Genomic DNA, 25,727 nt, shown 5'->3' on the forward strand with positions numbered 1-25,727 from the left:
ACAACCTACAGGCCACAGCCAAATCCCACCAGTGGGGCCAACCCCGCCGCAACCACATTACTCTAATCCAAATTGTGCATGCAAAAATTCCCATATAATGAATGAGCTACCCCCTACCTCGCTCTCTGTCTACCTCTCTGTCTCTCTGCCTCTCTCTCTCTAGACGTGCTTGGGGGCGCGAATGTCAAACGCGCCCGTGCCGGAAGTGCTTGGCCGACCCATGACGATACGGGCCGCGGGGGAGTTGAGGTCGTCGTAGTCACCGTGCAGGACCGCCTCGGAGAGGAACGCGACGGTAGTCTCGAACGAGGCCTTGAGCAAAGGCGACGACTTGGAGCTAATACCCGTACGGTTGAAGGGGCGGTAGCCACCGTTGTGGGTCATGTAGTCGGCAATGACCGTCAGGTGGCGGTAGTCGACTCCGATACCGTAAGCGCCGAACACGCCACCCATCTCGTCAATGATGGCACGACGAGCGGCCTCGACACCGTAGGTGGTAAGAATGGCGTAGACATCGTTGGACCCAATCTTGTCAAGGTCGATGAGCTCGTCGGCAAGTGCCCACATGCCGCGAATGTTGGAGCCCTCGGTGATGAGCTGACGGGTAAACTCGCCCTTGTCGTTGAAGATCTTCATGCAGCGGCCAATGCTGTCGACCTCGTGCACAACCGACTCGCGGCACGCGCGCTCGATAATGTCAACGAGCAGGAGCTTGGGAGCCTGGCCGGGGAACTCGAGGTCAAACTCGGCCGAAGCACCGTTGTGGCTGTCAAACGAAAAGCTGGTGGCGTACTTGGCGGCCTTCATGAAGAGCTCGGAGAAACCGTCGGCACGGCGGTCAAGTGCCGCCTTGGTAGCAGCGTCACCGTCCATGTCGTCGTCCGAGTCGCCCTCGTCATCGCCGTCGCGCTCGATAATGTCCTCGAGGTCGACAACGCCAGCATCCTCAGCCTCGTCCTCGTCATACTCGTGCTGCTTGGACTGGCGGGCACGCTTGAGCTGGCCGGCGTCCTCGTCATCATCGTCCAGCTCGTCGTCACGGCCACGGCGGGCAGGGGCGCTTTCGTCGGCGTCGTCGTTGCGCAAACGCAGACCCTTGCCAACGGCCTTGTCCTGCTCGGCCGTCTTGACAGCGTTGCGGAGCTCGGCGACAATCTCCTTCTTGAGCTGAGCGGCAAACGACGTTGCGAGCGACTCGTGGAGCTGGTCCTTTGTAATCTGGTACTCTTCGCAGTACTCCTCGGTAGGGTAGAAGGCCAGGTTGACGGTGTACTTGCGCAGACGCGAGTTGTTGGCGTTGGCCGACTTGCCTGAAAGACGCTCGGTAACGGTGACCTTCTCCACCACTTCAGAGAGGTTGAGACGCGAGACCTGCTTGACAAACGACTCGACGTCCTTGTCCTGAATCTCCTCGCGAAGTGGGAGCTTCATGGTGGGGGTGGCGGGCTTCTGGGCAGCGGTCATGACAATCTCACGAAGACGGGGGATACCGAGGGTAACGTTTGCGGCACCGTGACCAGCCAAGTGGAAAGTGTTGAGCGTCATCTGTGTCGACGGCTCACCAACACCCTGCGAGGCAAGGAGACCGACAGCCTCTCCGGGCTCGACAAGCGAGCGCATGTAGCGGACACGAGCGAGCTGCTGGAAGTCGCGCTCGCCGAGCTTGGTCGCCGAGTAAGGGGAAGCAGTCTGAGCCGCCTCGCCGCCCTTGCGACGGATAAGACCCTTCTTGTTGTCCTTGATATAGTCGTTGACCTGCTTGACGTAGGCCTCGGACATGGAACCAAGGTAGCGGGAAGGCGAGTAGACGGACATGGCGGGCTCATACTTCGAGGGCTTCTTGAGCGCCTTCTTGGTGTAGTCGACAGCCTCGTCCATGATAACCTTGCCCACGAGGTCCTGGGGGCGGAAGCGCTGGATGAGCGACTCGTGGTTGCGGCAAGAGAAGTCAAACTCTTGCAAGTGCTTTGACTTTGTGACGTCGATGGCGTCCTCACCGTACATGAACTGCAGGACCGAAGAGTCCGAGTCACGGACAGTGTGGTCATAGTGGACCTTGACGCCCTCCAGGTGCTTGATAAGACAGCGCTGGAGATAACCGGAACGCGACGTCTTGACGGCGGTGTCGATGAGACCCTCACGACCAGCCATACAATGGAAGTAGTACTCTTGGGGGCGGACACCCGTCAAGAAACGGTTGGCGACATATCCACCGGCACGAGCCGACGTGTCAAAGGGCTTGAACGCGGGCAGCGTCTTGCCCGACACCATGGTAGGCACACGACGGCCTTCGAGCGCCTGCTGACCGAGCAGAGTGGAAATCTGCGACGCATTGACCTTGGAGCCCTTGGCACCGGAAATGGTCATGGTCTGCATGTTGTTGTCGGGGAAGGGACGGATGAGGTGTGCGGGGAGGACGTCATTGTTAATCTTGGAAGTCGTCTTGTTGAAGACACTTTGCATGGCAGCGTCCAGACCGGCCATGAGGTGGTCGTCGCGAAGGATCTCCTCGAGACGGATGCGCATGTTCTCGAGGGCCTCGGGGTCGTCGACCTTGGAGTCCTCGGGGAGACCAACATACTTCATCGCGGCCCTGGTGCCGTCATCCTTGGCGTCGTCAAAGATCTTCTGGCGAAGAGCCTCGCCTTCATCGGTAAGGATAAGGTCGTCCATACGACAGGTGAACGCAGTGTGCTGGAGGTACTTTGTGAGCAACCTCGAGAGCACACCAAGGAGACGGTTGGCAATGTAAGGGCCGTACAGCTCGTGCACCGAGTGGATGAGACCGTAGGCCGAGGCACCGTACTGCGACTTGTCGAGAACACCGCAAACAAGGTGGCCGTCGACGAAGATGACATTCTCCTCCGACATGTCGGGGTCGGACGAGTCGTCACGCATCCACAGCTTGTTCTGGATCTTGTTCTTGGAAGTAAGGTTGAGACCCTTGGCGTTGGTGGGGGTGAGGTTGGTCATGATGGTCGAAATAATCTGCTTGCCGGTCCACATGGGCTTGGGCTTGTAGATAGCGGGGGGGAGGGTGATGATGCGCGAACGACCAGTGTAGTTGTTCTCGGTACGGAGGGCACCGTAGACAAGCTGGAAATACTCGTCGCGGGTGAAGAACGACGACTTGTTGCACATCCAGACACCAGCAACCACGTGGTCCTGGATAAGACCACGCAGGGGGTTACCGGAGGTGGGGACGAGGTACTGGTTGTCGGTGTTGGCAAGCATCTGGGCCTCGGCACGAGCGACCTCGTTCTGAGGGAAATGAATGTTCATTTCGTCTCCGTCGAAGTCGGCGTTGTAAGAGTTACAGTTGGCGTAGTGCATGCGGATGGTCTTCTCGCCACGGAGCACCTTGACGCGGTGACACATCATCGAGGGCTTGTGGAGCGTGGGCTGACGGTTGAGAATGACAATGTCGCCGTCACGGATGTGGCGGTAGACCTTCTTGTTGCGAGCCTGAGGACCACCGCTACCGCTGGCGTGGTCGTCGTTTTGCGGCGTGAGGAGCTGGTTGGCAATAGCAAGACGCTGCTCGGGCGACATGCGGTCGAGCGAAATCTTGGAGCCGTCCTCGTTCTGGACGAGCGAAGCACCGGGGTGGACCTTGGGGCCGTTGATGACCAGCTGGCGCATCTCGTGCACGTTTTGGGGGGTCACGGGCTCGGGGTAGGTGAGCTTTTTGGCAAACATGGGAGGAATACCAATCTCGTTGGTCTCGACATTAATGTCGGGCGAAATGACCGAACGAGCGGCGTAGTTGACACGCTTGCCCATCATGTGCTTGCGGAAGAGACCCTCCTTCTTCTCGAGAAGCTGCTTGACACCCTGGGGAGGGAGCTTGCCCTGCGCCATAACGGTAGGGTTCTTGGTGCTGTCCATGAACGAGTTGACGTCGTGCTGCAGCTTGATGAGCGAGTCGAGGAGCAGCTCAAACGAGCGGGTCTTGTCGAGCTTCTTGAGCATCTCCATGAGTTCCTCTGTCTTCTCCTGGCGGTCAAAGTCGATCAGGTTCTGGTTGACCTCGAGGATGCGGTGACAAGTGTTGATGACAGCCGAGAGCAGAGAGTTCTGCGAGTTCTCAAACAGGTCGTCGCCCATCTTGGCCGCGGGACGGAAACGAGTAGGGGTGACGGGGAGCACGTCCATGAAGAACATGTCAGCAATGGGAGGTGGGGGCGCGTGTGTCGACTTTGCCTGGGGTCCACCGTGACGGCCGTAGAGAAGCGAACAAATCTCGGCCTCGAGCTGGAACAGACGACGGAGGTGGTCGCGCACCTCGGCAGCGGCCATAACACGCTCGTTGCGACCGCGTGTGCCCTTGATCTGGCCACTGGCAGTACGGGCGCGACCGTCGAGCTGAACGCCCTCGTCCTCGTCATCCTCCTCGCTCTCTTCCTCGTCCTGCTCCTCCTCAGCCTCGTCGACGTCCATCTCATTGTCGCTGGACTCGCTGGCGCTGGACGAAGACGAGGCCTCGATGCCCTCGTCGTCGGCAGCAGCCTTGATCTTGCGCTTGTTGACAATCTTGCCAAAGCTGGCGTTGGGCTTCTTCAGGCCCAGGGTGTGGTTGGCAACCTTTTGCTTGGGAGTGAGGTCGTATTCGACAATCTTGATAGCCTTCTCCTTGCGGAACGAGTTGCCGTAAGCCTGGCAGTGCGAACACCTGGCCCAAAGCTTCTTGCCAAACTCGTGCAGAACGCGCTTGCGCTCCTCAAAGACGAGACCGTCCTTGTAGTCGTCACGGACGTGCTTCTTCTTCTTGTGCTTGAGAACCGCCTTGACGTACTCCTCCATTCGCAGGATAAACTCGGCGGCAGTCTCGGCGGGCACGGCAGAGTCCATGTCCTCCTCGGTGGGGTCGCCTTCCTCCTTGCTGCCCTTGTCCTTGGTAACAGGGTGGAAGTTGGCAACGTAGTGGGCCTCCTCGAGACAACCGGCATCCAACAAACGCAGACGAGCAATGTAGCGCTTGAGCTAAGGAAAAGAGTTAGAACAAAGTATTCCTATAGAAAGTTTGTGCCAACACTTACGACAATCTCGGGCATCTTAAAGTGGTGGCAGTAGAGACACACCGAACGCAGGAGCTGATAGCACTGGTTCATGAAGAGAGGGTGGTAGACGGGGGAAGGGAGCTCAATGTGGCCAAAGTGGCCAGGGCACTGGAAGCCGGTGAGGGAACATGTCTCACAGCTGGTAGAAAGTTAGTGCCGGTGCTTTTTGCTCCCCCCGATCGACGTACACATCACGAGCGTTCATGGGTCCCAGCGAGGGGTCGTAAAGACCACCGCGGGTGGGCTGTGCCAGGTTGTCAAGCAGGACAGCGTTGTCAATCTTCTTGACCGAGATCGCGCGAATGTCGCTGGTCGAGAGGAAGGAAAAGGACAGGCTCGAGACCTCGGAGTGGAGGGGGTGGGCGATGTCCATGCAGTCGGTCATGGTGGAGACTTGTGCTTTTGGGTAATGTGTTGTTGAAGGGAGGGGGTGGCCGTGGTGGGCTCTGACCGCGGTGCGACTATGCGACTGTAGGCCGTCTGTAGCGTTCGCGCGCGCGAGCCCTCGTGAGGTGGTTGGGGGGGGAGAGGGGGAGGGGAGAGAGGGTGTTGGGATGGGAACGAGAGACAAGGCAGTGACCACCAAACGTCAGTTCAGAATTCACTGGCCAAAATCGCAAAACTTGTGGTAAGGAAAATATTACGTAAGAGAATGCGCGTGGCAGTCGCGTGGCAGTCGCGTGATCCATAACCCATCAGCGGGATCAAAACAACGCGCGGCCGCGCCACCAGGCTGCAGGCAGCGAGAGAGCGTGTGTGCGCCGGCTACGCACGATTGCCGTTGGTACAGCTCTGGTGGTGCAAGAAGACGAGTGGGTGTGGTGGTCGCATCTCTCTCTCTCTTCTCTTCAACATCCACCTCTCCACCTCCATCTCTCACAACGCCCATCATGTCGGCGGCAGCGCCCATCGACACGTACGTGTTCTTTTCCTCCTCTACCCCAATCCACTCACACACCCCCACAGTCAGTTCCACCGAGCTGTCGACTTGGTTCAAAGGTACGCCATACCATTTTCCCGTCATCGCGCGTCCCGGACGGTTGCGCGTATTTCTATCCACCTATCTGACGCGTCTTTCCCAGTCTGCCAAAAGGCGGGCCGATCCAGACGACATATGAAGAAAAGCTGAAGCTGTATTCCTTGTACAAGCAAGGTGCGCAGGGTCTTTGTTCTTTTGTTGGTCGGTGGTACCTCTGCTGACCTCACACGACAGCGACTGAAGGCGACATCAGTGCGCCTCGACCCGGTATGCTCGACATGTTGGGCCGGGCCAAGTGGTGCGTGCGCCATCCCTGTTGCCGCAACCATTAGACTGACTTTGTGGTTCCCAGGGACTCGTGGAACAAGCAGCGCGGCGTGGATAAGCGCGAGGCAAAGCAGCTCTATGTCTCTGCGCTTCTAAAGGTGAGGCCGACCCCCCTATGCTCTCACAACACACACGGACCGCTTCTGACCACAATCGCCCACAGATCTTCCAACGATACGAGGAGCGCGAGAACGATGCTAGGCGCTACATTGCCGAGCTCACAGCCATGGCACCCCCGAGCCGTGACCATGCTCGCTCCCCCGCGTCATCGTCGTCGTCGTTCCATTCGTCGCGCGCTTCTCCACCACCCGATGTCGACCAAGGGCAGCAGTTTTCTCCCCCAGATCCCTCGCTCCCAGCTCCCGACATTGCTCCCAACCTGATCCCTCCGTCGGCTCTCAACACATCGCATCGTTCACTGGCAACACTTCCTTATCAGTACGACAACAATTCGCAGTACAGCGGTGCACTCCAGCACCCTCCTGCACCTTCATCTCTCCGTGACCCATATAACCCGCCGGTGACATCACGTCCTGGCTCATTGTTTAGCGGTGTGGGTGGAAGCCTACAGCCAACACGCGACCCACTGGCCAACCTGCGTGGGTCGGGACGACAGCAGCCGCTCGGACCCCTGGGCTACGTGCCAGAACAGCCGGGCGTGCCTCCCAGCGCCGGACGAGCGTCGGTCCCACCACGCGTACCCAGCTTGCCTCCCATGGCGAGCGCGTACCAACCCATCGCCCGCGACTATGGCACACCAGACCTCCCCCACCTGCAGCACCAGCACCAGGGCTCGCATGGCTCGCCGTACGCCATGCACCCCTCCCCCGGCTTTCCCCAACGTCCAACCTCCGTGTCAACGTTTTCTGCCGCGCCTCTCAACCTGCCAGCCACGCTCCAGCAAATCAACACGTCCCTGCAGGCGTTGCACGAGCGCCTCACAGCCCTCGAGCACGCGCAGGCCATGCTGCTGCGTAAAGACGCAACCAAGAGCTCGTGGTTCTGGGCAAACTCGGATGAGGACGAGCTGGACGACGCCGAGATGGAGCAAGAACGCGATAGGTGGGGCTACAACCAGCCGTCCACCACCATTCGCCTGCGGAAGAAGAGACGAGGCGGGCTCACTGTCCGCGTGCTATGGGCACTGCTTACGGGCGTGCGGCGTGCGATGATTGGCGTGGGCACCACCGTGGCCATTGCCGCGCTGGTGATTGCGCTCATGAACGGCGGGTGGAGGCGGCAAGCGCGTAATATCTGGGGCAAGCTGCACTTGCGGGTGGTGCGTCTCCTGGCAGATAAGTAGAAAGCCTTTTAGAGCGCCCCTTTTGCCTCTCCTTTATCCTTCAGTTGTAGATAGCAAGGCTCTGTCACGCATGCATGCCCACCATGACGCCAACGAGATGCACCGGGATTTGGTTGCGTGCCGTCTCCTCAGCTGCCAAACACTCCCTCCTTCCCTCATCATGTCGTGTTGTTGTTGTGTATACAGTTTTACCATTGTCTCTCCCTCCTAGACTATACTATCCCCCTGGACCGTGTCATTATCGTGTAGCGCGATGGCGGCGGGCGGTGGCGGCGTGTGTTTTGTCTAGAAGAACCGCCAGTAAATGAAGATGATGACAAAGAGGGCAATGCCACCGACTGGTGCCCACTTGCGTATCATGGCGTCAATGTTGATCTGACGAGCCGCTTTCCTGTACTTTGCAGACTCGGAGCGGAGCGAGGTCGACAGGTGGGACATGCCTAAAGGTGGTGGTCAGTAACGATCGTGTGCGAAGAAGCTGTTCCACAACTCACGGTCGAGCGAGTCTCCACGCCACAGCAGGTCCTCCATGTTTTTGGTCATGATACGGGTGACGTCGCGGAGGTTCTCGTTCAGCTGGTCGAGATGGTTCGAGGGCCCAGCGGCGCTGCTGCTGCTGCCACCGCCCTGGGTGAGCGTCCTCGAGTCACGGTACAGGCGGGTGGTTTTGGAAATGAACGTGTCTGCAAGCGGGGTCAGCCAAAAGGATACTGCAAGGCTCCCAGGTACACCATATGCCCTAGGTTCCAGCGCTCCAACTCACCAAAGCCCATGAAAGCGTATGGCCTCGTCGCTCCCTCAATCTTGCCCTCGTAGCTACGCTGGAACTCCTTGCTCAGCTCGTCGAGGTACGAGAACGCCAGCTTGCGGGGGTACGACTGGTCACAGATGCACATGTAGATGACATTGCCGACGATCAGGTAGCTGTGGAGAGCAATGTCAGCGAGTGAACAACAGAGGGTAGTACGGCGCGTTGGGTCAGGTTGAGGGTGTTGTTGGGCTGCAGCCGGTTGGGAGCTACCAACTGTGCCGGAGCAGAACGGCAAGCCAAGCCAACTTGAATGAGCCGCTGGATCAGAAGCATGTGCTGCTGTGCCCGCATACTCCGTCCACATGCACAGCTGCGCTGGCGTGGCCGACAGATTGTGTGATACGCGGTGGGGACCCAAGCACCCATATGTCGAGGTATGGCCCCCGGGTACCGGGGAGACGCCTGGCGGCGCAACTCACTGCAGTGTGTAGTCTCCGCTCTCAATGGAGCACGCGGGCTCCGAGTTGGGGGTCAGGCGACGGAAGATGAGCTTGGACTGCTGCTTGTACTCGGTAAGGGCCTTCTCGGTCTGTGGTTAAGAGGTCCACGTCAGTTTGTGCAAGGAATTGGAAGCAAAGGCGATGAAAGTGGCCACCAGGGGTGTATCGAACACGTAGACACGCCTGCCCACCGGTGGCGTGGTCGCAAGCCATCACTTACTGTCTCATCGTCGACGCTTGCTGCGAGGGGGAGGCCGTCGTTGACTCTGAAGATGGTGGTTGAGCGAACCATGCTTGATATAATAATATGGGGAGATGTGCGTTGTCGACACTTGTTGCAACCGCAATGTAACCACCATCCACGGCACAACCTCACCTGCTGACGCGTATGGCGCTGGGACGACAACAGAGCCATTACGTAAACAAACATATGAGTCACGTGACCGCTCGTGGCTACCACCTAATGCATTCATCCTCTCGCACTTCTAAACAACTTTGCCCCTCGCTCTCTCTCTCCCTCTTCACGACACTCAGTGCTGGTGGAACTCGTCGTCGCTGTGGTCAAACGGCGACGTGACCTTTACCTTGAAGGGCTCATTGTACGTCGACCGTTCCTCCTCTGAAGTCGAGAGTGGTGTCGAACGGGACACTGTGCTCGATCGCGAGCGGCCAAATGGAGGCGACTTTGCGAGGGCGGCAATGTTGTTGTTGCTCGAGGTACGGCGGGAAGGAGGGGGAGGGGGAGCAGGCTTCCTGAGACTGCCAGCACGCGACCGGTTTCCCGACGTGGGCACAGGCTGCGCAGCAGCCGCAATTGGGGTGTTGTCATCGTCCGCATCGCCCGTGTTGGACTCGTTGTCGGTTTCGTCGTCTGTCGTCAAAGTTTCGGTCCTCGATGTGCTGCGTCCCATGACAGGGGGTAGACGGCGGGCGGTAAGAGGTGCGCTCGCGTGGGGCGTAGGGATATACTCCTCGGTGTAGGCCCTGGGGAAGATGCCAGACATGCCCTCGCAGACGCCGAGCAGCCAGTCTGCAGACACCTCCTTTGTGACCTCGATAATCTGTCCACGGCGGAGTGGAAGCTCGTCCGACTCGAGACCCTCAAACTCGTACAGCGCCTTGACAAAGGTGCCCACGGGCGAGGACGGCGAAGTCAAAGCACGACGGCGAGGTGTCGTCTCGTTCTCCGAGGGCGCCAGGCCCGTGACAACGGACACAACCGAGTGCGACCGGGCACGGTTGCCGATACCCGGACGGACGATGGGCGGGTCGTAAGGCTTTGGCTCCTCATCGTCAGAAGCAAGGTTGACGTTGCCGTCCTTCTTGCCAAAGGCCATCTTGGAGGCGCTAGAGCCCAGCTTGCCGATCGAGCCCATGATGGAGCGGGTCTTGCCCTTGCTTGCGGAAGCATTGCTATCGGAACGAGCACGGTTGGTAACGCTGTCCGCACGAGTGCGGTTGACGGCACTGTCTGCCCGAGGGCGGCCCGCGCTGCTGTCCGAGCGGTTACGAGTGCCGTTGCGAGTGGGGGACGTGCGACTGGCGGAACGAGGGCGAGTCACGGGCCCGTCATCGTCCGAGTCTGTCATCACGTGAGGAGCTGGACGAGTGGGGGTACGGCCACCAACAGACCTGGACGAAACGCTGGACTTTGCGCGAGGACGCGACTGGGGCTTGTGCTCTGAGGGGAAGGTGTCTCGCAAGTTCTCGAGCAAATCTCTACAGCGTGTGTAGTACTCAAACTCGGCGTCGATAATGTCCTGCAGGGCGGCAAACTGTTCAGCCTCCTGATGCTTGATGTTGAGCATGCGAAGCTTGGTCTCGTCCTCGGCTTCCTCGCTGGGTGGGTCAGAACACGACACTGATGAAATGACTCACAATCTCTGCTGCGCAATCTCGACCTCTTGCTCCAACGCTGGGTTGTCCTTCTTGGCCGACTTCAACCGGGTGAGCGCCGAGTCCAAGGTCAACCTGCCGACGTCATCAGCCTTTGTCCCGCGCCACAGATCGCCACAGGGCCACAGACGTGGTAGCCGCAACCCAACGCACCTCCTAGAGTCCATCTTCTTCCGGAAAAGTTTGTACTCGTTGACCGCGGCCAGCGCGGCATCTGCAAACAGTGTCAGTTGCTGGGGATGGCCATGGGTATTATGACGTACCGGTGGACTCTGTAAAGTCGTGCAAGCGTTCACCAAAGTCCTCGGTAACCTGAACGCCGTCAGCACATGATGATGCACACGCCCAGCGCGCCAGCGCAGACTCACAGATGCAACCTTGCACCTCGCGCGGCCATACTTGATAAGACCATCACCTAAGGGCCCGTGTGTCAGCACACAACTGGCCTGAGAACAAAGAACAGGACAGGCTATGCTCACCGTAGTTTCCACCTGCGTCGTTTCCATAGTCGATCATGACGAGGCCCAGAGCCTCGCCGACATTGATCTTGTCCTTGGCGCCCGTGCCGCTCGGCGGGTAGGGGTCTGCTGTGGGCTTGACCTTTGAGACTTGCTCGTAGAATGGCACCGAGGTCGCGTGCAGGCTGATTGTTGGGTGTCAGCCACCCACCATCGCACTTTTACCGTTCGGGTTGTGACTTACCGTTCAATGCCCTTGCGGATGGGCTCGATCTCATCTTCAAACTCTGCAAACTCTTCAGAGTAGTGCGTCCGCTCGCCAGAGAAGACCTGTGGCGCTTGTTAGTAGGGAGGCTGTGTGTGTGTTGTCTCTTCGCGCATCAAAATCAACGCACCTTCTCGTTTGTCCATTGTGTGACCTTGTTGAGCTGTGCGTGTGGTGTCAGTTGTGCGTGCAGTGGACGAGCAAAGGGAGAAGCCGTACCTGCTTGAGAGCCTTGCGCTGCATCGTGGCCGTGGGGGGAGGGGGGATGCAGGAGTCGGCGGTGGAAGGAGTGTGAGGTGTCAAAGGGCAACGACGACGACAACGACGACGACGGCGGCGACAAAAGGCCAAGCAGAGAATCGGCCCACCCCGGCCACCCCGGAACACGACGGGGGCGCCGGCGGTTTGCACACACGCGCACACATCACCCCAGGCACGCGTCAGCGGTGCTCAGATAAACGATAGTTACGTAATACATATTACATGTCCCATCAGGGGTCCCCACACACCCCTTTTTCTCAAAACGACACTCTTTTTGGCTGTGTTTCATCTTCCGTGCACAAAAAGAGAGGTGTGTGTCTCATATCCCCCCGTCAACGAGGCCCCCCCCCCCACCCGATCCCATTCGTCTGCGACTTTGCATTCCGCAGCTCTATTGTCACCCCATTGTTCGTTTCCTATTTGAAACTGTCAGCACCACCTGCGCGCCCAGTGGCTTTCGTAGACGTCAAGGAGGGACAATGGCTCAGTCAAATCTCGCGTCAAAGGCAAACTCCACAAAAGCGATGACCGTACATTTCAACAGTATGTCGCATCACCTGATGGTCGATGTCTCTTACATGCCTGCAATCAAAGCTGAGAGAGTCCAAGTACGTTTATGTCCTTGAGATCATGTTGGCGGCGCTTTGGCAGGTTGACATACTTCACGATGTCTGTCGGCGCAGTACACTGACATGGACTCACCACCTAAGCCTTGACCAAGTCGTTCTGCCCAATCAGCCTTCCCACAATACCGACCCCCTCTCGGCCATCATGACATGAGGTCACGAACGGCTCACATCACCAGGCTTTCTCGGGATACCTTTCCTGCGGCTTGGTCGCCGGACCCGAAGGAACGAGGTCTATACGCGCGTGAACCCGGATAACAAAGGGATATACTCACTGGACCCGTTATCTGGCATCTGGCATGGTCGATACGATCAATCTCGTGCAGCAAGCACTTTAGAGCTGGACGTGGAAAGCAACATTGCGCCCAAACTATACACCACGGCGTCCCGACGCTAGAGCGACTGTGGACGCTGACCGGTGCGTCCACGTCCAACCTTGACCATGCCGGCCCCGGCAAGCCAAGCCGCTCCACTTGCCAAATACGACTGTCAGTGAAGACCAAAATACGGGATATGCGTCTTGGCGGTTGAACACGAAGAATTGAGTAGAGCGCAAACAGAGAAGCGGGAAAATAATCCGGGTGAAATGGATCTCCCAACCGTCGGCTGACCTCCACGCTGCACCAACATGTTGCGAGTGCAACACGGTAAACCATGTGGCTCGTCCACTCCACAACCCCAGGCACGCTTCACGCGACCGCGGCCCGGGCTTGGATCCATTGCTGTGGGACCGAAAGCCGAGCCGTTAATGGGTACCAGTGCCTCCTGTTGTGCATGGACGGTCGGGCACTGGTCTTGGTGTTGTGAGGCGAGCGTGTGATTTCGTGCCCGGCTACTGTCACTGGGGGAAAAGACGCGGCACACGGCATGCAGATGGAACGGCATATAAGATGTAGAGCCCCACCCATAAGACACATGCGTCCACGGTGCTCCATCCTGTTGCCCACCCAAATAAATCCCCTTCTCCCACCGCCACAGCACAACCATGAATGGTGAAATTCATCAAGTCGAATCCCTCAAGGACGGCCACCATGACCACGCAGTTGCCGCTCCAGGTGAGGGTACTTTGAAGCGCAACATTGGACCAGTCGGTATCGTCGGCCTTGGCCTGTCCATTGTCAACGGCTGGGTCGCAATGAGCTCGACCATTGTCATCGGTCTCGGCCAAGGTGGCACCCCTATCATTCTGTACGGGCTGATCGGCACGAGTCTTGTCAACGCGTTTGTTATTTCTACCATTGCCGAGCTGGCTGCTGCGTACCCAACTGCCGGCGGACAGTACGTCTGGAGTGCGATCCTGGGTGGCGCGCTCGAGGACGGTGATGACGAGGAGCAAATTGAGGAGCGGCGGAGGACATCAAAGTGGGTGTGAACTTGACTACAAAAAAACCTTGCTGACCGCACAGGCACCCACTGTCATTTATTGTCGGCTGGTCGACGGTGTACGAGTGGATCGTCATTGTCGCTGCCGTATCAATCATCTGCAGTCAAGCGGTCTGGGGACTGGTCACGACCTTCCACCCAGACTTTGTGATTGAACGGTGGCACGTGTTTCTCATCTTCGAGCTCGTCAACACGAACAGTGCCATTGTCAACATCTTCTTCCTCAACCGCATGCCCAACATTGGCACCTTCTTCCTGGTCCTTTCCAACCTCATGTTCCTTGCCATCATCATTGTGTGCCCTTCAACCGCCAAAACGCACCAGAGCAGCTCGTTTGTGTGGACGCAGTGGCAGAACCAGACTGGCTGGACCAACAAGTTTGTCGTTGCCGCCACAGGTCTTGTCAACCCAGGTGCGTTAGCTAATCTGCGGTAGTGCTCAGCTTACACCTTATAGCATTCATTTGGTCTGGCGTGGACGGAGCAGTCCATATTGCCGAGGAGTGTCTCCATTCTGCACGCACGGTTCCCATCGCCCTTTTCGCCTCTATTGGTCTCGGTTTTGTCACCGGCCTTGGTGCCTCCATTGCCCTGCTCTACTCCGTGCAAGACTTTGACGCCGCTGCGTCCGCCGAGCTACCTTTTTTGACCATCATCGTTCAGGCGACCCGCTCCAATGCTGCCGGCGTAGTCTTCATGGTCGCCTTCCTTTTCATCGTGCAGATCATGACGAATTCTATCCAGATGGCGTCGTCCCGTCTCATCTGGTCCTTTGCGCGTGACAAGGCTCTGCCCTTCTCTCAAAAACTGAGCCATATTTCGCCCACGCTCCGCGTCCCCGTCTTGTCCATTCTACTCTCCTGGTCCGGCGTCACCATTCTCGGCCTGCTGTACATTGGGTCTGCGACAGTGTACAACTCGATCATTTCTTGCTGCATTATTCTCCAAAACATTGCCATTTCAGTGGTCGCCATCCAGCTCATGCTCAAGGGACGCAAGATGAACCCCAACAGATGGCTCAAGCTCGGTTGGTTTGGCTGGGTGGCCAACAGTGTCACTGTCGTGTGGACGGTCTTCACCACCGTCATGTGGCTCTTCCCTCTCACGCCCAAGCCTACAGGATCGGAAATGAGTGCGTATCCCGTGGCCCTCACAAAACATTATCGTCTTTTAGTTGACACGCTCTTATCAGACTACTCGGTCGCCGTGCTCGGTGCCATGGCGCTCATCGCTCTTCTGGATTGGGTCTTCCATGCCCGCAAGCACTTCCACGGCCCCAGCAAGGCCACGCTTGATGCGATCGAGGAGGAGAACAGGATATACCAGCACCACGTCACCACTCTCCAGGACGCGTCGTACGCCAAGGAGCGTGGTGAGGTGGTCCATAACGAGAAGCAGTAGTGGATGAAGGTTCTTGTTGGCGTTTTTCATTGTTGATTCATAACATCATGAATGCTTGAAGCAGTCGACGTAGATCTCTTCTAGTGTCAGGAAACCAGCAGCCGCCACCATCGTCTGTCGATCTCTCGGCAAGATGCCGAGCTTTGTGTCACGTGATCAACTCTATGACGTTCACAACCACCGTTCGAACGGGATCACCGTGTTGTCGCGCGACAATTGTTAGCAACATACATTCTTCTCACACAATCTACGTGTCATGTCGCCCCACCGCCAAGACCTGTCCTACCTGGTGGTATCAGGCGGTACAGGCGCAAACTCGTTCACAACAGCATTCGGCGCGTCCCCAGCGTATGTGCTGCCCGTGTCCGACGACGGAGGGTCCTCTGCCGAGATATTGCGGTGCTTTGGTGGGCCGTCTATCGGTGACATTCGTGGGTTCTGCATGGTTCTGAAGCAATGACAAGTTCACTGATACCTATATCGCAGGCTCCAGGTTGATTCGTCTCATTCCCCAACCTCCCGACGGTGCAAACAGCCGAGATGACCGCGAACGACTCGCCATCTACAACCTCATGGCGCACCGCTTTCCAGCCGACATTTCAGAAAAGGCGGGTCGTGACATGTGGGAGGAGATCGTGGAAGGCCGAGGACCGCTGTGGAATGGTGTTGGGGATGACAAGAAGGAGTGCATCAGAGGTGGGTTGCAGCTGAAATGAGACTCCACTGACTTGCAACCACAGCCTTCTTGGTCCATTTCCAAGCCCTCAACCTCCGTCGCGCACACAAGCGGTTTTCGTTTCGCAACTTTTCTATCGGCAATGGTTTTTTGACAGGCGCAAGAGACCTGTTTAGCAATCTGCCGAGCGCCATCTTCCTCTTCAAGGCTGTGGCCGGTGTCAATGTGAGCAGTCATAGGTCATTCGGCATGAATCCACCAACTGACCGCCCGACAGGAAAGCGTACAGGTGATCCCTATCATCAACACCAACCGCAAGTCGTACGTGAGCGCGCTTTACTGACGTTTGGCAGAGACTATCACTATTGCTGCTCAGCTTGTAAGTTATATGGTCGTCAATGTAACTGACACTCCACAGGAAAACGGCACCAAACTCGTCGGACAGTGCAACATTTCGCATCCAGCCCCCGAGCCCGCGCAGCCCGTGACCACCCTCGTCCGTGCAAGGAGTCTGGCCGGTGCGCCGGGCAAGCCTCACCGCTCTCACATCCGCCGCGGAAACAGGCGCGACTCGCGTACGTTCGACACCGCCGACACGCCCATGTCGACGCCTGAACGCGGCGCCACGCCGTTCTCTTACAGCTACGACGGGCTCGAGGACGAAAATGACGCCATTGGGTCGTCCAACATCTCCTACACAAAGGGCGCCGTGGAAGTGCCGCTGGAAGCCCGAATTGAAAAGTTGTTCTATATCAACCTATATGGCCAGGTGAGCTACGTGTCGGCAAGTTCATTTACAGTAGCTGACAACGTCTCAGGAGATCTTCCCTATGCCCAACGAAGACCTCTTTGATGCCATCGAGAAACGCGATGTGTTTGTCTACTCTTGCGGTTCGCTGTGGACGAGTATCATCCCCTGTCTGGTGTTGCGCGGCCTGGCCTCGACGATCGCCCAGTCCAAATCGCTCAAGGCCAAGGTCCTTTTGAGTGAGCCTCGAATGCTTCACTCCACGTCACTGACCTGCTAGTGAATTCCGTCAACGACCGCGAAACGCCAGACTTTACGGCCATGGACTATATCGACACCATTGCCAACATGCTGCGCCACTTTGACATTCCGGTGCCGATGCAGACGGCCAGGAACGGACCAGTCATCTGGGAGACGACGAGCTTCATCACGCATCTGGTGTATCTCGAAGGGTGTGCTGTGCCGGTAGATGAAGCGGCAGTCCAGGTGGGTACAGTTGAGTTGAGCGATGGACTGTAACTGACTGTTATGTGCAGGAGCGAGGTATCAAGGTAGTCAAGATTCCGTCTAGCGTCCATCGTACGCCACTGGGCAAGACGCCGATGTTTTCCAGCCCCACCGTGGAGTGGGCCATGGAACAAGTTGTAAACCACCTGTAACGACGAGACGTATGTATTGCATGTGATGTGCTGATACGACGTCAGTACTGAATTTCGGCCATTTGGCCAGCATTCCTGCCACTTATGACGTCTGACCATGTCCCAACGCCCTACTTTCTTCTCTTGGGCGTCGACTTGACACTCGCATGACACCAAAGGACACCAACAAGGATACGCGTCATGGATGTATGCTCAGAGGAGCTATGTGGTCTTCCTCTCATCCGCTTTTGGTCTCTCTTCCGTGTCGTTTGTCTTCTCAACCCCATTCAAGATGATGTTCCCCTTCTACATCCCTCCGCCCACCATCAACACCGGATCCATCACATTCCCACCAGCACCCCCTCTCCCCCCTAGACCGCGACTCGTCTCCAAGCCGAACCCACAGCTCAAGGCCAACGCCGGCGGGCCCAAGGTAGCCCCGCCAGACCTCACTTTGCACTAACATGCACAGACCCGCCGGATCTACTGGCCCAACCGTCTCGACGCCGCATACGCGACCCACTCGCTGTCGGCCGTTGATGGCCTCTCGCGCCCGTTCGTCGGGCCTTTGCACCCAGCCTTTCTCGTCCGCCGTTCCCTCGAGAGACTTGCATTCACGCGCGTCACCCTGCCGCACATCCGCCCCGAACCGCTGCCTTCGATCGTTATCGACCGGTTCCTGCAGCAAGGCAGGATATGGTCTGGGTTTGGCGCGACGTGTCCCGGTTTCAACTACCCCGCCGCCAACAAAAGTGCCAGTTCAATCTCGTCGGGCTCAAGTTCAGAGCACAGCGAGAGGGTCCTCCGTGGCCACAACCACTCCAACTGCACCGCACGCCTAGTGGCCAAGTTTACCTCTCCGACGGAACACTATGGCCGCGAGGGCGTGTGTCCCGAAGCGGCGCGCGAGGCGTGGCTATACACGCACAACTTGCGCTGTCTGCAGGGGAAAGTCGTGCCACGGTGGTGGGGGGTGTACTATGCCGAGCAGAGTGCGGGACGTGGGACGAGGCGGGCTGAAGTCCTGTGCGCCATCATGGAGGATGCTGGGCGGCCGCTTGATGAGGTCGAGGCGGGCCACCTGGACAAGGCCGACAAGTGAGAAACACCCTCCATTGCCACTGGGCTGACTTCCACCTAGGATAGTCATCCGGGACAAATACGCCGCGCTCCATGCCTCGGGCGTAGTACACTACTCGTGTGCGCCGAAACACTGGCTGGTGCCCTACTCGCTCGAGCTGCTTCCCATCGACGTCTGCAGCCTTCGCCTGATCGATTTTGGATCCTCCCTCGTCCGCCGGGACGTGTTTACAGACTCGTTTGCAGGAGGAATCCCTGCTGCCGGAGCCCAGTATCTGGGCGCCATGGACCAGGACGAATGGGAACGCCATGCGCAGGTGGAGATGGAGCATGTGTGCAAGATTTGGGCGTAGAATTGCCCGACGCGTATGCGGCGAGGAAGGGGTTGGAGACGGTCAAAGAGGAGGAAGAAGAGGGGGAAGAGGAGGTGTGGTTTAGTACACAGTGCAATACCCGTGGCCCCTGCATCCGACACCGTACGTTGTAGAGTTATGGATTGTGCATTGCAAGAGTGCAATGGTGCCACCTGGGGCTCCTTGGGAACAACTCCGGATAAATCGCGCTGGGATCCACTCCGAAATGTCAATCTTGGGCCACCTCGGTTCTCATCAACAACCAGTCTCTCTACCGCCATGCCGCTCCTCTCGCCACACCTCGCGTTTGCTCCAGGAGATGACCCAACATCTTCTTTGCCTCCTCGCGGATCGCACCTGGTCGTGAGCGACACCTTGACGGCACCAAGCCACTTCGCTGTCCTCCACCTCGTCCTCGCAGCTGTGTCGAGCAAAGTCCCAGTGAGTTGAGAAGTCGCGCGTTGACAACTCATGTCATCTGGGGTAGTGAGACGTCCTGTCCTGTAGCTAACCACCACACAGGTCATCTGGGTTGACTTGCGCCTGGAAGGCAGGGCATCCTGGGACGCCATTGCGCGTCGACTGGGCACACCTCTTCCTTCGTCTCCCTCGGCATTCGTGCACATCCAACCCACACCTCTGCCCTCACCTCCAGGATCTACTCCTCCATCCCTCAACGCAGCATCAGCACCAGCACTGTACGACCCGAACCCGACCTTGCGGCCGACCTTTGACGCCATCGCGACCGCCATGGCCGCGCTCAAGTTGGACAACGGAAACGCAAACCTTGGTCCTGGTCCTGGTCCCACCGCACCTGCCCTGGTGCTACTCGACGGTCTCTCCGAGCTCGCGCACATGGGCTTTTCCGTCTCTGAAATTACGCAGTTTGTGCGCGCCGTGCTCGCGTCCTCGAGCGCCGCAGTGGTGTCGACATTACACGCCGACCACCTCCCGCGTACCGCCGCCGCTGCCGCCAGTACAGGCGCGCAGGAAACAGATGCGGACGCAGCGGCCCTCCTCGCCGGTATGCTGCGTCTCGCGGGCTGCTGGTGGCGCGTCTCGGGCTTGGCCAGTGGGCGGAGCGGCGATGTGAGCGGCGAGATTTCGGTGCACCCACTGGGTGCTGCTCCTGCCGGCGTGGCCGTGCCCCGGAGCGCGGCGTTGCAGTACCGTCTCGAGGCTGCCGGTGTCAAGATGTTTGCAAAGGGCACGGGACGCGGCTTCCTCTAGAGATGTCTCTGGACCTGTAGATTAGGATTTGAGGCGACGGCATGACCTCTGCCTGCTGGCCGCTGCAGTAGACACCTATAGACACTACACACTTGCTTGCTAGCAGTCCATGTGCTGCATTCCCAAAAAAATGTATGTACAGTCCCAAAAGACACAAGGACAAGCGAGGCTACCATGGCCCGCTTTGTCCGTTTTAAAGTTGAGGGCATTAAAAGTATAGCTATTGCCCAAAGAGAACCGCGGTGACCCACTGGGGGAATGGCGTGCCAGCGTCTGGCGCGGCACAGGAGTATCCCCACCGGTCGTCGTACACGACGAAAATGGCGCGGTAGTGGAGGATGATGGCGCCGACGATACACAGGTGCCACATGTTGTGTGATGCGCCCCACGTGTCAAACTTGCCTGGCATGGCGCACTCGGGAAAGTGGAAGGCGTAGAAGAGCAGGCCGGTCACGTAGGTTGCCACGGAGAGGGAGAAGGGGGAGACAAAGGCGTTGGCGCGCTCGCTGCCGTGCTGCATGTAGAGCTGGACGATGGGCGCGACCATGGCGACGTTGAGGAGGAGGAAGAAGAGGATACGCCAGTGCTTGTTCTTGCGCTGGTTGAACCATTTCTGGAAGGGCAGGTACGAGCCGAGCGCACCAAACGCGAGGTTGACACCGGTGTAGGCGCAAACGGTCTTGGGCGAGCAGTAGTAGGCATTGTAGACGACCGTGTTGAAGCTCATGGCAATGAGCCACGAGATGCCAATGTAGTCGACACAGGCACCCCACTCAAACCAGCGGTGGCTCGCACAGCCGCTGAGAATGTGCCAGCCGGCCGAAGACGACAGGCAGGATGCCGCCGCGAGGAGGTACGAGATGAGCATGGCCGTGTCGACCCAGTGGGCGTCCTTGAGCGGGGTGCGCCAGATGAAGAAAGGAATCACCAGCGCAAGGATCAAGCAAGTGGGGATAAAGTGCGAGTGGATGTTGACGGTCTCGTTGTGCCACTGGAACGCCGACTTGATGAGCGGAATGGGTCCCTTGCCACGCCCCAGAGGAATGAAGCGGCTGCGGTCGGGTTAGTACCTGCTGCTTTACACATGCCCGGATTGCACAGACGGCTACTCACTATCCGGTATGAATGTACTGGTTGTTACGCCACCACATGGGGAGATCGTTGAACGTGATGAGCTTGGAGCCATCACAGCTGCGGACGAGGGCCTCTTGGACATTTGGCACCTTGGCCTGCGCACGTTCCTCGTCGGCAGCAGCAGCGGCGGCAGCCGCGTTGAGCTTGAGCGTCTCCTCGACGGTCTGGTCATCGGCCTCGCCTTCATCGTCGACAACTGACGCAGCAAGCTCGACAGCTGGGCGGATCCACTGGTCGAGGAACGAAGGGTTGTAGTCGTGCTCGCCCAAGCTCTTGGAACGGCGCAAGCGAAAGTTGGCAACGGCGTGGGCAGGTCCAGGCGTACGGTTCGGGAACAAGTACTCTGGCTCGTCCTCTTCGTCCTCGATAGGTGACCACCGCTCGTCCAGAGACGAGCTCTTTGTGTGGTATCCACTGCCGCGGGCCCACCCTTCTCCTCGCCTGCGTCCCAGCCGACGGTTCTGGGAAGAAGATGAAGACGCTCCAAACTCGTCCTCACCTCCCTCCTCCCATCCGAGCGTCTCCCAGCCTGCCCAGTCGTCTGGCGGAAGAGCAGCGTGCACAAAGTCGATGACACGTTTGCGAGCGCCGCCAACTGCGCGGTGCGCCTCTGAGACCGGGTCAGGCCAAGCGCCTTCGCGGCCCAAACCGAGGTCGACGGCGTGGAGCCTGTTGGGCAGGCCGCGCAGCCATTCTCGACTGGGTGCGAGCTCGGTAATGCCGGTGGGCACATAGGCCAGCACGTCTTGACGCAAAGAGCACAGGTAGTCGAGCATGGCATGGTCCTCGTCGGTCGCGGGGAGCGGCGGCGGCGAGTTTGCATCGCGGCGGGCACGTGCGGCAGCCGCAGTGTTGTTGGGGTGGTGTCGCCGGCGAAGCTCGTGGTGCGGGGCCAGTGCCGACGTCGTCGCCCCAGCTGCGCTCGAGCGGAACACGTCGCCGTCGCCGTCTGTCTCGTCTTCAGACGACGGGGAGGGTGACGACGTGACGCTGTCACGCCGAATGGGCTCGTCGACCTGTAAGGGTTCCATGCCCAGGCGTTCACGAAGGGCGTTCTCCGCCTCTCCGAGGTAGCCTAACAGCGCATTGCGCAGGCCAGACATGCTTGGAAAGCCGCGCGGGAAGGGCAGGATGGAGCCTGCAAGCTCATTGTGCTCGAGCGAGGGGTTTGGGTGGGAGAGGCGGCGGGCCCAGACAGATGGTGATGCCTGGGCGGGAGACGCCATGGTGGGTGGTGGTGGGTGGTGGTGGTGGTGGTGGTGGACTAGAGATTCGGTTGGCAGGTCCGAGCGTTTCGGTGCAATCTTCCGAGCGCCGAGAAACCGGTCAGAGGAGCGAACGGGGGGTCGGTGAGGTAGGGAGTGGATGGGGGGGCAAGGGCCGTGGTGATGGATGGTGAGGGCGGGTTGGCCGTTGTGATTAGATCGACGGGTGAGGGGGAGAGTGCAAGAGAGAGAGAGAGAGAAAGCAGAATGAGTGTGTGTGTGAGATGCCAAGGACAGTTGCCGGGGGACCCATGCAACGGTGGGCCGTGGGTGGGGTGGTGCGAGACGGCAGGGGGAACGGACACGGCCAAATTCAGAACCCAACAGTCGGCGGGGGTGGGGGGACACGAGAGCCCCACCCCCCACTGTCGCTTTTGGCGTCATACTCCCCCCCGTCTCCCAGTCCCCCCACATGCACAACACACTTGCAAGAGCTTGATCACACTTGTAAACGACAACCGACAACAGTACGCGACTGTCCCAAAAACAACAAAAAAATTGGCGCTGCATCTGAGACAATACAGTGCGCGCGCGTCTCTTTTCAGTTGCACACGGCAGGCGGCGGCGGCGGCGTGGGGACAGAGAGATCCAAAACATCCCTCTTCGGCCGTGGGTCCCGACACACCCATTTAGCCCATGTACAATCATTCTAAAAGGCAATACACATCACTTTCTAATCACGGCACTTACATGGGGTGATTAGACGGAGATGTGCAGACACCTCCGTTTTCAAAAGGGGGCCCCGCACACCCAGCACGAATGAGCAAAGGCTCCGTTATTGTTGTCCTCAACGTCCACAACCCTATATCTCCATGCACCATTCAGCTGCTGCCGACGACGAAGCCACCCGTTCCGCCCTCCGATTCGCCACCAACTACGTGTTGGCCGCAGTAGAACCCCCAAGCCACGCCGCAGACGAACCCCTCCGTCACCGCGACATGGTCTCTGGCGTGAGTCTTTCCAGGGCTCCCAGTGAGCGAGTGGTCACCTAGCCACCCATAGGCTACCTCGACGCTCAGGTCAGAGCCCGTGGCGCTTGGGCCCGCACACTGGTGGGCTCGCACAACCCTAGTCGCACTGAAGGCCACGCCTGCGCACGATCTCCAACGGCGTCGAGGGCTGCCGCGTAGTCTCGTGCAGGCTCCTCCTGACTGCGATTTGTACCGTCGTCGCCCCGCTCGAAGAAGAGGGTCACCCGGAGATTCGCTTGTAGAGAAGGTCTACACCCAGCTGGCGCCCCTCCCGCCTCCAGGGCCGTCAAGTCGCGCATTGCTACGGGATCTGGCTGCACCGTTTTCTAATTGTGCGACCAAGAAGTCTACGTGCACGTCACCGACGACGTGGGCCTCAGCCTCGGCGGCCTCTTGAACAGTAAATGGTCAGTAACAACCCACTACTGGCGAGTTCTGCATTGCATAGCGAGAGTACCGAACCGACGTGCGTGCCAGGGCCGAGATTGTAAGCGTTGGCGAGACGTTCCGGCAGGCCGGCGTCGTGGCCCCACCAACGTAATGCCAAGTCTGTTCAGCATCTACCCGCCGCGATATGGACAGGCGCAGACGTGCATGTCGGGCTTTGACGGCGTACTCGTCACAGGCCAGCCGCACTTTGGCGCCCTTGTCGCGGCCGAGCGGTAGTGGGTCCCGCGGGCCCTCACCACTGGCCAGTGATCGTCTACCTGGTCATGGCCAGCGGTCGGAGAGGTGGTACAGGACCCCACGACCGTCTCGCTTTCTGCCGCCACACCAGCCCCTCCTCATTATCCAACAATGACGCAATGTCACCCGCTGCTTGTCTCTTATATATGTAACTGTCAACTGTTCCGTACTTGTGTAGCTGTAAACCATGTTGTTTTTCTAACCACGCGCCAAATCTGATATTCTAACCGAGACAAGATGTAAAGTGGGTTGCCCAGTGGACAGTGGCCCAGTGGGAACCCCGTCTTCTTTTTCTCTCTTTTTCATTTTTGGGCGTGGCCGACCGGTGAAAGATGGCGAAACAAAAAATACCCCTAAAATAATAATAATAATAATAAATACAAATGACCCGTAAAAATGCCGTACTGACCCCCGCAGTTTCCTGCCCGTTCTGTGTACTGGGTTGTGTGGCAAGTGGAATGGCTGCTGAATTGTGGGCGTGGGTGGGGAGGAGTGGGGAAACTTTACCTCACCGCCAGGGTCTGTAGGTTTGGCCATGGTGGGGCCAAGGTGCGGCCACTGCATCGTCGTCCCAAGTAGCGAGGAACCCGGGACGGAAGCTGTACATCCCACTGGCCGCTGAAGGCCAATTTGCTCAGCGGCCAAACTACCTAGGAATTCTGGGAAGGAAGAGATGAGGGCTGGAGGGAAGACGCGGAAGGCTGTGTGTGATACCAGTCGTCGAGTACTTTTATGTCGTCCAGTATGGACATGCATCTCTTTCCAGCCATATTTGCATTATTAAAGAAGAATGTCCGGGGGGCTTGGTGGCAAGGTGCTGGAAGCCTCGAGCGCTTGTTTTCTCAGACCTTCTTGGGCTTGCCGTTACCATCGGTGGTGACCTTGCCGTTGCCACACGTAGTCATGCCGAGGCTGCTGAGAAGGCCAGTGGAAAGGTCGTACAGCCACCCGTGGACACACATCTCGCGGCCCGGAGTGGTCTCCCAGGCCTTCTTGAAGATGGACGACTTGTAGACGTTCTGGACCTGCATCTGGACGTTGGCGACTGTGAGGTCCATGTTGGTGGCGTTGGCAGGGAGGCACTGGCGGAGCTTGGTGATAGGGATGAGGAAGTTGTTGAGAGGGTCGTCGGTTGGCTTGGTGCTGACAATGTGAGCGCAGCCTGTGTGGTCGGGGTGGTCGCTGATGTAAGAGGTAAAGTTGACAGCGTCATAGACAGCCTTGATACCACCGCAGCCAGTGTGGCCGACGATGACGACTACGGGAGTATCGTCAGAGGCTGTTGTATTACAAGAGAGCCAAGACTTACTGTTGGAGACGTTGAGGTGGTCGACAGCGTACTCGACGACGGCGCCTGCGTTGTTGTCCTTGACCTGGAACTGGTTGGCAATGTTGCGCTGGTTCACAGGTATCAGCTACAAGGTCATCATGTTGCCAAAACCAACTTACGTGAGTGAAGATCTGGCCTGGGAGCTGGTCGGTGATGACACTCTCGGGGATGCGCGAGTCGGAGCAGCCGATCCAGACGATGGGGGGAGCCTGGGCGAGGGACAAGTTGTACAGGAACCCAGGGTGAGACGTGTTCATGGAGGCCGACCATTGAGCGTTTCCCTCAAGGAAGGGGACGGAGAGCTTTGCGACGGACCAGGCAGCCATTGTAGAGAAGATATGTGTGGGGGGGGCTAAGGGGGGGGGGGGGGGGGGGGGTAGAGTATGTATTTATGAGACAATGGAGA

At 58.4% G+C, this 25,727-nt stretch overlaps 10 protein-coding genes across 10 annotated transcripts; 5 read left to right on the plus strand and 5 right to left on the minus strand.

Moving 5' to 3' along the window:
• Positions 1–159: 159 nt before the first annotated feature.
• EHS24_003091 (uncharacterized protein) lies at positions 160–5,445 on the minus strand (the record flags this gene model as incomplete). The annotated part of the gene is made up of 3 exons (XM_028618794.1): positions 160–4,983; positions 5,040–5,199; positions 5,249–5,445. The coding sequence occupies 3 exons, from the start codon at positions 5,443–5,445 to the stop codon at positions 160–162; spliced, it is 5,181 nt and encodes a 1,726-aa protein (XP_028472682.1).
• Positions 5,446–5,950: 505 nt separating this feature from the next.
• On the plus strand, positions 5,951–7,669 carry EHS24_003092 (uncharacterized protein; the record flags this gene model as incomplete). Its single annotated transcript, XM_028618795.1, has 6 exons — positions 5,951–5,976; positions 6,027–6,059; positions 6,143–6,213; positions 6,274–6,337; positions 6,392–6,464; positions 6,530–7,669. The coding sequence occupies 6 exons, from the start codon at positions 5,951–5,953 to the stop codon at positions 7,667–7,669; spliced, it is 1,407 nt and encodes a 468-aa protein (XP_028472683.1).
• Positions 7,670–7,954: 285 nt separating this feature from the next.
• Positions 7,955–9,212, minus strand: SEC22 (SNAP receptor; the record flags this gene model as incomplete). The annotated part of the gene is made up of 5 exons (XM_028618796.1): positions 7,955–8,109; positions 8,164–8,352; positions 8,433–8,593; positions 8,900–9,009; positions 9,141–9,212. 5 exons carry the CDS (start codon positions 9,210–9,212, stop codon positions 7,955–7,957), a joined length of 687 nt encoding a protein of 228 aa, XP_028472684.1.
• Positions 9,213–9,450: 238 nt separating this feature from the next.
• EHS24_003094 (uncharacterized protein) lies at positions 9,451–11,782 on the minus strand (the record flags this gene model as incomplete). Its single annotated transcript, XM_028618797.1, has 9 exons — positions 9,451–10,759; positions 10,799–10,891; positions 10,970–11,030; positions 11,080–11,128; positions 11,185–11,231; positions 11,296–11,459; positions 11,519–11,604; positions 11,670–11,702; positions 11,759–11,782. 9 exons carry the CDS (start codon positions 11,780–11,782, stop codon positions 9,451–9,453), a joined length of 1,866 nt encoding a protein of 621 aa, XP_028472685.1.
• Positions 11,783–13,411: 1,629 nt separating this feature from the next.
• On the plus strand, positions 13,412–17,292 carry EHS24_003095 (uncharacterized protein; the record flags this gene model as incomplete). The annotated part of the gene is made up of 13 exons (XM_028618798.1): positions 13,412–13,788; positions 13,833–14,221; positions 14,266–14,940; positions 15,001–15,180; positions 15,509–15,640; positions 15,696–15,905; positions 15,950–16,110; positions 16,163–16,210; positions 16,241–16,264; positions 16,304–16,654; positions 16,704–16,872; positions 16,914–17,119; positions 17,170–17,292. The coding sequence occupies 13 exons, from the start codon at positions 13,412–13,414 to the stop codon at positions 17,290–17,292; spliced, it is 3,045 nt and encodes a 1,014-aa protein (XP_028472686.1).
• A 271-nt stretch (positions 17,293–17,563) lies between these two features.
• On the plus strand, positions 17,564–18,704 carry EHS24_003096 (uncharacterized protein; the record flags this gene model as incomplete). The annotated part of the gene is made up of 3 exons (XM_028618799.1): positions 17,564–17,704; positions 17,744–18,369; positions 18,413–18,704. 3 exons carry the CDS (start codon positions 17,564–17,566, stop codon positions 18,702–18,704), a joined length of 1,059 nt encoding a protein of 352 aa, XP_028472687.1.
• A 279-nt stretch (positions 18,705–18,983) lies between these two features.
• Positions 18,984–19,934, plus strand: EHS24_003097 (uncharacterized protein; the record flags this gene model as incomplete). The annotated part of the gene is made up of 2 exons (XM_028618800.1): positions 18,984–19,145; positions 19,227–19,934. 2 exons carry the CDS (start codon positions 18,984–18,986, stop codon positions 19,932–19,934), a joined length of 870 nt encoding a protein of 289 aa, XP_028472688.1.
• A 220-nt stretch (positions 19,935–20,154) lies between these two features.
• On the minus strand, positions 20,155–22,294 carry EHS24_003098 (uncharacterized protein; the record flags this gene model as incomplete). The annotated part of the gene is made up of 2 exons (XM_028618801.1): positions 20,155–20,986; positions 21,048–22,294. 2 exons carry the CDS (start codon positions 22,292–22,294, stop codon positions 20,155–20,157), a joined length of 2,079 nt encoding a protein of 692 aa, XP_028472689.1.
• Positions 22,295–23,145: 851 nt separating this feature from the next.
• On the plus strand, positions 23,146–23,463 carry EHS24_003099 (uncharacterized protein; the record flags this gene model as incomplete). Its single annotated transcript, XM_028618802.1, has 2 exons — positions 23,146–23,283; positions 23,326–23,463. 2 exons carry the CDS (start codon positions 23,146–23,148, stop codon positions 23,461–23,463), a joined length of 276 nt encoding a protein of 91 aa, XP_028472690.1.
• A 1,370-nt stretch (positions 23,464–24,833) lies between these two features.
• On the minus strand, positions 24,834–25,647 carry EHS24_003100 (uncharacterized protein; the record flags this gene model as incomplete). The annotated part of the gene is made up of 3 exons (XM_028618803.1): positions 24,834–25,249; positions 25,301–25,388; positions 25,441–25,647. 3 exons carry the CDS (start codon positions 25,645–25,647, stop codon positions 24,834–24,836), a joined length of 711 nt encoding a protein of 236 aa, XP_028472691.1.
• Positions 25,648–25,727: the final 80 nt, after the last annotated feature.

The sequence above is a fragment of the Apiotrichum porosum genome (assembly GCF_003942205.1).
Source record: "Apiotrichum porosum strain DSM 27194 chromosome Unknown scaffold_15, whole genome shotgun sequence".
Lineage (NCBI taxonomy): Eukaryota > Fungi > Basidiomycota > Tremellomycetes > Trichosporonales > Trichosporonaceae > Apiotrichum > Apiotrichum porosum.